This window comes from Cephus cinctus, unplaced genomic scaffold (genome assembly GCF_000341935.2).
Source record: "Cephus cinctus unplaced genomic scaffold, Ccin1 Ccin1_scaffold2608, whole genome shotgun sequence".
NCBI classification, from domain to species: Eukaryota; Metazoa; Arthropoda; class Insecta; order Hymenoptera; family Cephidae; genus Cephus; species Cephus cinctus.
In genome coordinates, this window is record NW_014334309.1 from 99,075 (window position 1) to 110,238 (window position 11,164).

Consider the following 11,164-nt stretch of genomic DNA (forward strand, 5'->3'; position numbering starts at 1 on the left):
CATAAATAAAAAAGCGTGACTGCCAATAAATCTTTATTGAGAAATGCTCGAATAAAATTGACGTGAACTGATTTATTTGTCACATCGAAGAACAGTAAAATGTATCGGCAGAGTAAACAGGTTTGCCGTGAAGGACGGCCTCGCGAACTCCACGCCATTGGCGTTTACGTGACCCCCATTGCCAAAATGGGAATCGCAATATTTTTGTTTGTCTTTTGCAATGTATTTTTCAAATAAATAAAGCATTATCACTAAGATCGACAAGGATCGTCGTACAGTGTGAAAGGAGCAATATAAAGTACCCGTTAAGTTTTTAATGAATGTTTATTAATAAAAGTCGCATAAGTTAATTAAGATTATGATTGACGATTGATTGGTATTTGGGTTATCACAAGTTTAGGAGAATTGCCCTCTACGTATCAGGTAGTCGAAGACGGGTGTACAAAATATACGTTATAATATAAAGTATTAGAATTAAAAAGTATTACAGTACGATTATATACCAATGGATTTACGTAGCAGCAAGGGAATGACAATAAGAAGGTAGAGGAACGAGGGATACGATGACGATGGATGTGGTAAGAATTTTGTTTTATATGATCGTTCATCTTATATACAGATTATTTAATATAAATAAACAAAGACATTTGTAATGTACAAAATTAATTATGACAAATTAAGAATCTCCCACGTCGTCTCTGTCATGAAATGCTATACATATTTACAGATAACGTTATATTTTACGCCATAGGAAATCACACTGCTGCGTTCCATTCGCACGTGCACGCGTTCTGGACGATCTAGATTCTCTCTATACGATCTACAAAGGGATACAGGCATTTTGCTATTGCTAACAGCACACATTTACGCGCATACACGAAACGTACCTACCTAATACACGTATCTACCTCGCTACCATATTATAATAATATTTACGGCAAATGCATCCTCGATAATTGCTTTTTAATGTCCGAAAGAAAAAATATCTTGGTATCGGAGTCGCATTAATTGCAAAACAAAAAGAATTCGAAACGATATCTCGCCCAAAATTTTTTCCTTAAGATAGGAAAGTTCATTTCGAGACGTTTTGACTATACTGTATAATGTATACGTACAATTGTTTTTCAAATCTTTTTACGTAAATACGTCTTCCGCACGCAAATGGATAAGCGCGATTGGCTGGTAGACGCTTAAATGATTCTCTAGTAACGATTGTTCGGTAGGAAATTGTGCAAGAGCTTTTAGCTATTCGGCCACGGGCAATTAAAACTTTGATGTACTTCACAATAATAGTTTGGAAAACTGTCATGGAAGTCTCTCTCTCTCTCTCTCTCTCTCACTCTCTCATGCACATACACACAGTCACATATGCTCTCTCTTTCTCTTTTTCTCTCTCGCCTAAGGTTCCTCCTGCTCCTCAGCACAAGTTGTCTTGGTCGCAAGTACATATTGGAAACTTACAGCAAGCGTCCATAATAAATAGCAAAGGAAGAATATTTAAAAAAAACATATACGAAATTGATATGCGTGACGTTTGATTTAAAGAAGACTCGAGCACTTTTGCATAGATTCATTAATATTAAGTAGATGTTAAGTACGAGGGAATCCATACGTTAAGCGTGGCTTTATCGCGTTACATTACGTCAATGAAGTCGCTTAAGACGCAAAGCGACTCTGGCCAAACGCATGTTTCTTTGTTTGTTGATCCGGTAAATGGGTCGAGCCAATTAATCGACTTCCGAGTCTAGTCGTCGATCCTTCAAGATTCTTCGGTGGACGTGGTAGAAATTTGTGTGCTGGCACCGCTGGAGAAGCTGCTCCTGCAGGTTTCGACCGCCAGGGCCGTCTCGGGTACCTGCATAAATTGGACCTTCTCTTTGGGCCATCGATTCTTCCCGTAGACGCAGTTGAAGATGTTGTACTTGGTGTCCATTTCCAATTGGCTGAGGTTGCTGCTGTGACGTCTCTTCAGGATCTTCTTGGCCATGAGACTCCTGTTGTTCTTGTAGGACAGCTCCTTCTTGAAGCAGAAGATCTTCCTGAGCTCTCTCTGAACTCGCCTGGACCGGTAGCCGAACAGTAGAGGACTGACGTAGGCCGCAAGTATAAGGAAGCTCAGGGCCACCACGTCGTACTTGTGCGACATCTCGCGCTGCTCGGCAAAGTCCGGTAAGTTACGGAGGATCAGGACGACGACGTAGGGCGTCCAACAGATAAGACCCATCACGATTACCAGGGCGCTCACTCTGGCCGCCCTGGTCTCCTCTCGATACTTAAATAAGCTACCGTTGCTAATCCTATACTTGAGAGAGTTGATGTAGCTGGAGGTACTCCTGATGCTGGAGACCCTGTGAAGCGGGACCTTGTTAGGCGGTGTCACTGTCACCATGGGAGTACCCGCTGATGTCGTCAGCAGTGAACTCGAGGAGTTGACCTCGAGGTAGTTGCCTGCCGAGAGTCTAGCAGGCTGGACCTCCACATCCGATGCCTCGAAGCCGTTCGAGTCCATTCGGTGATTTATATTAAGCAATCGGCTGATCATCCTTCCTCCAGGAAGGTGGCCGTGCTGGCTCTTAGACTTACTCGCTCTATGACTATTTTGTACTGTACCCAGAAGCTTCGAAGCAGCCGTGGGCTCGCTGGCGCGAGCAAACAGACTAGTTTGTACTTCGAGATGAGCGGCCAGGTCCGGATCAGCTCGTCTTTCGTTCAAACTGCTGAACTCTTCAGTGGACTGCGCCATCGTCGACGTCCTCAGGAACTCCTTCTCGTCCCGCCGAAGACACTTGGTGCTCTCGTCGTTAACAGAATTCAGACACTTGGACACTTCGATGTCACGAAGATGACGGCCCTTGGCGAAATTCAACATCCCCTCGTACTCGTTCTCCTCGTCGTCGTCGTCGTCCCCGACGCAATCATCCTCGTCATCCTCATCCTCGTCCTGACTGCTGTTGCCGCTCAGCGACCCATCCATGCGCATGTCAACCAAGTGCGAGAGATCGCGTCGCAGCATTTCCTCGTACATGAGATCATGGGATGACTTGCGCCTGTCATCCGGTCGGTCGTGGAACTTGCTACGCACCAGCTGCTCCGTGGGACGGTCCTCCGCGCACTTGTCGAGGAACTTGGCCCTCAAAGTCGAGATAGGAACTTTCGTAGTATCTTTGGCTTCCGGTGGCTGCGATTTCTGCGGAGTGACGTCGACCTTCTGAGAGCCGACGGTGAAGACGACCGTCGAGGGTTCCTCGTCGATCGTCGAGGACAGCACCAGCTCCGACCTTCTTCTGGGAATTTGACTAGCCGTCGTCTCGATGCTCTCGTCGATGGACGAGAGACTCGAGATCTTCGGTATCCTGCGGAAGTCGCTCGCGGAGGCGTCCTGCCTCACCGAGCAATATTCCTCGCAGAAGCTCGCCGATGAGAGCATGGGCCCCGAGCCCGTCCTCCTGGCGCGCTCTGAATTCTTATGAGCTGCTGAATAGATGCTTATATAGATCCAGCAGACACCCAGGAACGGAAGCAAGTAGGCCAGCAGTGCGTAGACGACGGTGTAGATGAGACCGTAGCTGCTCTGGAAGCCTCCCACGGTCAGGACGCTCACTTGGGCATCGCCGAACTTCTCGAGGAAGCTCCCATCGGGTAAGGGCGTCGAATGCTCCACCAGGTCCACTTCCTCCTCCACGATTCTAGAACCCCCGATGTCCTCCCGTTCGGTTATTCTCCATTCGCTCGCCACGTTGTAGTCCCCAGTGTCGTTCACCAGGTGGATGCTGGACTCTATGGTCAGGTCCAGGCTCGAGTTCAGACTGAAGTTCGGCTGGTTGCTGAAATTGTTGTCGCTGCAGAACAGCCAGATACTTCGAGGATGAGGATTCATGGTGGCCAGGAGTCCGAAGAGGATGGCCAGGATCCAGACGAAGAGGATGAGCATACCGCACTTGAACTTATCGATACGAGTGCGGTATCGGAGGGGATCTACTACGGCGAAGTACTGGTCCAGGGCGATTAGGAAAACCGACAGGACTGAGGAGGAAGTCACTAGAGCCGTGGCGCCTTCCGAGACCGTGCAGAGACTCTTCGAGGACGAGGTGGATGGTGCATCCATTATTAGTAATGGCGTCAGGAGTAAACAGGTTAGCAGATTCGATGCGGTCAGATTTATCACGAATCTGAAACAAGGTACAAAAATTATTCGAATTTGAAAATAATTTGAGAAAATTGAAACTTGGTTTTTTTTTTAAAATAATTATAGTTCTCAACAAAGACGTACGGCTATGGACATACAAAGGATCATGACTCTGGCAGTATAGCGACGGCAATGCTCGGCAAGAGTAATAACAGGAATAATGAGAGAAGGAATATGAAAGTGGGCTCCACACCGACGAAAGGAACCCACCACACCGAATGTATAAAAGCGTCAACCGACGTCGAGGTCGGCGAAGAGAAGTAAATCCCATTCGCACGTGGTGAAATCTGCGATATTTTTGGCCGAGTGTCAGTTCGGAAGTGCTTAGAGCAAAAATGGACACGTGTGCAGTTGTGTCCGTTGGTTCTGGTTTAAGTGTCCAAAAGTATAATTTATGTACTATAAACATTGAACGCGAAGGAACGACTAGCATCGTCGCCCTATTAAAATACAAAATTATCCAAATAGAAAGAAAATAAGATTTCGAACCCATTAACGGATCATCCAGTGATATTATCTTTTTTCCCAAGTTTATTTTAATCAATGTCAGTTCAATGTATATTTACACGATATTTGACAATCCCATAATATTTTTCACATTCTTTTTACTAGCCTTTTCGAATCATGTGGTTTCAAGTATTATTATGCGTCTGACGTGACGTTGAGTAAACGACTCGCCCACGTGTTTGTATCTACAGTTAGACAGTGCAAGTGTATTGTTTGTTGAAGAAATTCAAAGAATATATAAATACATTCAAAAGCACGAGTAACGTTAGGTCAGAATTGTTGAGGTCAAAAAGGAAAGAGCACTGAAAATTGTCCACAAGGAAAAAATTCAAAATTCATTTCACTTCCGTTCTAGCAGTATAGCAGCACAGCGGAAGGCCATTCCCGAGCACTTGCGGAAACATAATGGCTGCTCGTACTTAGAATTCGTAGCTCAGCAATTCCGGGCGTGACGTAAAATATTTCGAAAATGTTGCACAAACAATTTTGATGGCTATCGTATAAGCAGGCTAAATAACGTCTTGCAATTTCCTGGGGAATTTGCGAGGTGCCTTTCAAAAAACCAGTAAATCGCCTCAACTCCCGAACGTACAGTCGGTGCAGAATTTAACATAAACAGCCGAAACATAAAATAAATTTCGTCGACCGGCGTGAAGTTGCGTAAATGACGATTAGTTAGGAAAAAATAAATTAAGTGACACGAGATCTTTCGTGACCCGATGGATGTAACTGAGGGCGGGAATTTCAAATGATGTCATATAAGTTTCGTACGTTAGTTTGAAATTTTCGCGGGAATTTCGAAAATATTTCAAAAACAGCTTGCACACGCCTTTCCCTTCTGCGCAGAAAATCGACAGACAGAATGCTCAAGCCGAGAAAGAAAAAGTACAGACGGAGAAGTAAACAGATGGAAAATTAACAAGCGACGGTAATTGGGCTAGGGTAATACTAGCGTGAACTTTGAACCTGTTTGAAATGGTGCGGAGTCCGGGCCGTTTGAGAAAGACAAGAAGGAGGACAGCGTTGAGGAGGAAGGAGCCAAAGAGTACAAGACTCCAGATGGCAATGCCCGAAGTGTTCCACCATCCTTCCAAACCTCCCAGATCAGCAGTCGATCCTCCTGCCGCACTCTCCGTCGCGCCTCCATCCATTCATAAATGATTCTGCAGCCCTGAAACAGACGAGAGACCGAATCTTCCTTTACTGTCTGAATTCCAAAAGACAAAAAATGCACAAATTATTCAGACGAATTTACAATGCACCATCCCCCCTAGGAGCAATAAAGACGATCGCCATTACCCAGAAACGGGGAGTCGGATAGCAATGAATAATAGAAATTCAACAAGAATAATTAATGCGACAAATAAATTTTCCAAAAAAATTCCCAAAAAAAGGCATCTTGCTCTAAAACGTTATTGGCTTTTTTAAAATTTGACTGAAAATTACAAAATTACCATCGCGCGCAAGCATAACTGTTAAATAAATAAAAAATATATCTTTCCTCCATAAACACTTTTTTTTTCCAAAATATATCTATTAACGCTAAAATGACTTGAATCCATTCAATTTTTTATTGAAAGCTCCGATCGTTTCGCACGAGCTATCTTTACGGTTTAACATTAAGAGATGCGTGTCCGTCGACATGTGTGCGAGACGTGATGAAAATAGATACTTTCGAGACTCCCGGAGGCTGCGGATCAGTCGCGTGGGACAGAATAAAATTTCCATGAGATTAAACCAAAAAAAAAAGACTACAGCTCGGATACTGATCGGACAAAAAATTTCCATCAAAGTTCGTATCAATGTTTGTTAAACAGTAGCAATGACTGTAAATGATAATAAAAAAAAAAAATTTCAACTAAGCCCCGTTGCATCATTCGAGAAAGCGTCCGATGCCGATTTAATCGTAAAAGATAAAAAAAAAAAAGAATTTCAAAAATAAGACTGGTACGCAATGTCAACAGATGCTCAGTCTCCACGATAAACCTTATCAGTGAAGAAAACAAAATTTCTTCCCATACATTCCAACCTCTCTCGTTCGTGAATATGCAAAATGCATGTGCAATTGCAGTAACACGTGATATTTCAAAAAAAAAAAATGAAGTCCAAAATTCTCTACAGATGATTCCGTTACGCAATTGTGCTAATAAAGTTTGCCATAACGTATTTGCATTAACGAGTCACGTAATCGAGGTCGCGTTAACCGAGCCAAGACAAAGGCGTATCAAGATAATTAGTCAGCAGTCAATTAGTACCACGTTAACTGTTACATTAACATTCTACCAAACGAGACCAACATTCCAGATCTGCCTCGAAGGGCTGTTGCATAAAAAAAGAAAAGTCATCCGACATCATTGATAACCATTAAAAAATCATCCGCGAACGTCAAAGATATTTAACCGAGTCGATGATAAATAAAAAAAAAAGCAAAAACAAAAAAAAAAGTTCCACCAAACAGATTAAATCACTGGGAAAAAAATCATTTCGAAAATCCTCGGCTAAATACCAAATTAAGTCCACGTGGCTGTCACGTGATTAATAGATTTGAAAAAGCTCTTATCTCTTATCACCATAAAATCATCATCGCTCGTATAAATTTTTATTGGCCTCACAGTAGTATATCTATATGTGTATATAGAGAGAGTGGCCGATTGCGTGTTCGCCTTAAAGCCCCGATTCTCGTAGCTACGAGGAGGTCGTGTGACTTGTGCGAAGACATAGCGTGCGCCCCCTCCCCCATCGCCGCCATCTTAATTAATACCCTCACTAATTAATTACCCAAAGACACACAATTCGCATGATAAGAATGACTCAGGCACTAACGTTCAGTCACAGGCTGCTGTCCTCGTCCGTCTTATCTTTGCGCCCGGTTTACAATGTTTTTTTTCGTCCCCGTCCTGGACAATGACCTGACCGCATTTACTTAAGATTATTGCGCCACTCGCGTGCGACCCTTCACTATATTTAGTTCGTTTATTTTTGTAACCTTGTCGGCCTTTGTCTCCGCCACCGGGAACCCTGGTACCCGTGTACTTTGGCTAGGAGGATTATTATTGGCTGGAACTGAGCGAAGTGCATCGCTCTAATCTCAATATTCAAACTTCCGATGGCACAAGGACTTATCGGCAGTCGGTACGAATTAGTGTAACGATCCCGTAAATGTCAAAGTTTTACGTGCAAATAATGGTAGATATAATAGTCGGAGATAAAAAAAATTAAATATCTAAAAAAAAATTCCCACAAATCTGCTTGCGAGCATTGTGAAACGCGTTGGCGATAATTTCGAGGTTAGAAATACGAAAACGTATATTAGAGGGGATATGATTGCGTAATATAAAAATGTCCGTCGAGGAATAATACCGAGCGAAAGTGTACGACCTACACGAGTTTACGGACGTGTCAGTGAGCGTCGTGAGAAAGGTATAAAAATGGAATTTTGAAATTTTGGCGGCAAATTTTGAATGAGTAACTTTTTTTTCCTTTTAACGTTCAACTTTATCGGACTGAAAGAAGGTTGGGTTAGGTTGCGCCAAATGCGAGGACGATAATATCGCTCACCCACGTCCTGGTACGATAAGGTCAGGCGAATGGCTGCCAGGTGTCGTAGGCACCGGATGTGTGGGTATCCAACGTCCACCTTCTTCGTGCCTTAGAAAAGCGTTAATCCACTATTTTCATAAGTCACGTTCTACCGTCGTAGTAAAAGCGGAGGTAGGTAGGTGGCAGCAGGTCTGAATGACTGGCGCGTCATCTTTAAAAATATCATTGACACGCGAGAAAGGATTCTTCCTCTCGGGACGTCACTTGGACCAAATCCTAGAATGAGTTAGCGACGGGCGAATATTTTTTAAGAAAAATAAAGAGAGAACGTCAGGTTGGCATTGACGGAAGTAGCGAGACTTCTCGACGGTGTGACCACCGTTACTATGCATGTAGAGATATATCTATATTTAGCCGGAACCAATGTTCGAAGGAGGATGACGCAACCTGACTGTATATACACAATACAATTCAAATGACGCTTTTATATCGGGGCTATTCACGAGTGGATTTACAAGTTTACGCGTTTCGGTGAAGCAGACTCTACGGCAGTGTCGGTGAACTTGATTATATTTATTAGCTGCTTTTTTATTCTATCAAGTAACTTACCCGTTGTTTTGATTCGAGCCCGCGACTTTTGCAGGGAATAATTAAAACAGTGAATCGACGCTGTATGCGTTGGATAATAAGAATTTTTATGGTTTAATGGTCATTTAAATAATTAAAATTAAATTTCACCTAAGTACCTTCGCTGGTAGAATATATCAGAAAAATATGTTTTTTTACATTCTCTTCTTTTATTCACTCGTTAAATATTTCCTTCTTATAAATTCTCCCTTTTCATGACTTATCTCGTAGCGACCTTCATTGTTCAAATTTCCATGATGAAATGGCTAAGCACGATTGTATGTATATGCGAAATCAAAAAAAAAAGGTAGGAAGTGAAATAGCGTCTGACAAATAAATTCACGTAACATATATAGCCACGGGACTACTTTGACTTAAAAATAATCGGATAAAAAATTGTAATACTGCATCGTGAGTGAAAATATAATTACGAAAAACTCAACACGGTTTATCCGATACAAGAAATGAAAATACCAACGAGACATATAAAATATCTACCGACAAAACACTACCAATCATTACCATTACTCATAACATAACCTGTATCTGAGAGTAAAACGACACACGGTATAAGCAACAGAGAAAAAAGCCCCAAATTGACAAACAATTCCTTAAACCGATACCCAGAATCCCAGACAATTATAAATCCAGAGTCCGCGACACGTGGTGCCACCTGACGTCATTTGCAAGAAACACAAAATCCCCAATATCCAGTCCAGGTGACTCGTTAGCCTTAAAAGCCGTAGAAAGATGGCCCCTCCAGCACTCCCTTACCTACGGACGACAGTTAAGGCGACGGAGCAAAAAAATAAGGAAACTGAACGGGGATCCAAATGAAATATTCCATGTAGAATTCATCGATCCCAACGGGCTCAAAGTCCCCGACGTAAGAGGTGGCCAAGCAACAGATCGTTAGAGGTTAAGAAAAAAAAAGCAAATCATGATCGATGCCTCGAAGGGGACTCTGCTATATTATACATATATTTATTTATCCAATTGGACGACCTTGCGACGACCCGCGTGGCCCAAGTTACACGACCCTGGCTCGGTTCCCCTCTCAGACTGAACAGGAAGTACGGAGAGCAGGAGGCGCAACGCTGGTTGATCGAACGACTCGGCCAACGACCTGCAGTCAATGTAGTTGCGTGCTGCCTTAAAAAGCATCGTGCGACTCGACGAGAGGAACAGGCGAATTTCATGCAGGACGACGGGATGGCCGAGGAAACCGTATTTTCGATATGACGTCAATTGACGTTTGAAATATTTCACTAATCAAAGTTCCCACGTCGTCTTGGCATTCTCGGTAAAGCACGTTGTTGTCGGATAGCGTATCGCTTCGCGATAACGATTTGTTCGCTGATTGACTCCCGGGTCCAATGATTTCTGTGAAGTCTGGTTCTTCGTGGCTTTTCCGCCTGTGAAAACTGACCTGGGGCAAGAAGTTGTTTTGACGGCTCACGCCAGATGCAATGGCGTGGAACGGGAGATATTTCGTATACGGTTTTATACTAAAGATCGAAAGGACGCACGAGGAGAGGGGAAGGCTCGTTTTCGCGACATACGCGTACGCCCTAATGATTTGACGCGTTACTTTTTTTTTCTTCTAATTCGTCGATGAGTTTGTTTACCAGCCGATAGATTTCGTAAAAATTATATATTTTTCGACGAGATCCCGCGACAGACAAAATTCGTCCCGGTGAAGGTTACCGTGTTACGTTCGGAGGTTCTTTGAGATTGGCGCAATACCGTTTCCCGTGACTGGTGCATGACGATCGAGTCTTTGCTGAAAGTCATTGTTCGTTTTCACATTTTTTTTTCTTTTTCAATTCTTCCGTAACGGAATTTTTCATCGAATTCATCTACGAACCGTGAATAATTTTTCTTCTATGGAAGCAGATCGATACACGTGGCTGGAGTGTACATATGTTTCGATGGTGAAAAGAAAAATCGAATTCTTACGTTAATGCAAAAACGAAAATTCAAATTAAAGCTCGCTCGAAATTTCGAAAATAGCCATAGCTATATTGACAGTGAAAATAAAGGTAGGTAAAGTTTTTCGCGAGAAAAGAATACTCTCGGTCAGTTTCACATAGACCGTGACACGTGATAAAATAGTTTAGACTATCGTTTGGGATTAATTCCAAGATTGACGTAACCAATTGTTTTATTGAAGAAAAAATGAAGAAAAAAAAAAGAAAAATAGAAATTAACCAAAACGTTAAATTCTTATGTGTACTTCTTGAATTTTATATTTTTTTTTTTTTGCAAAATTACAAAGGGACACGTCATCACCCCCCCCCCCCC

General features: G+C 42.8%; 1 protein-coding gene across 5 annotated transcripts in view; it reads right to left on the minus strand.

Annotated features, from left to right (window-relative positions):
• Positions 1-305: 305 nt before the first annotated feature.
• Positions 306-11,164, minus strand: part of LOC107274291 — a 27,366-nt gene continuing 16,507 nt past the window's right edge. For 4 of the 5 annotated variants that reach the window (XM_025091532.1, XM_025091531.1, XM_015753292.2 and 1 more), the window contains 2 exons: positions 5,660-5,864; positions 306-4,169 (listed from right to left, as the gene is read on the minus strand). In XM_025091532.1, coding sequence (XP_024947300.1) covers positions 1,760-4,169; positions 5,660-5,844 — 2,595 coding nt within the window. In that variant the 5' untranslated portion in view covers positions 5,845-5,864 and the 3' untranslated portion in view covers positions 306-1,759. The remainder of the gene's footprint in view (positions 4,170-5,659; positions 5,865-11,164) is intronic. The other variant, XM_025091534.1, reaches the window with a different exon arrangement.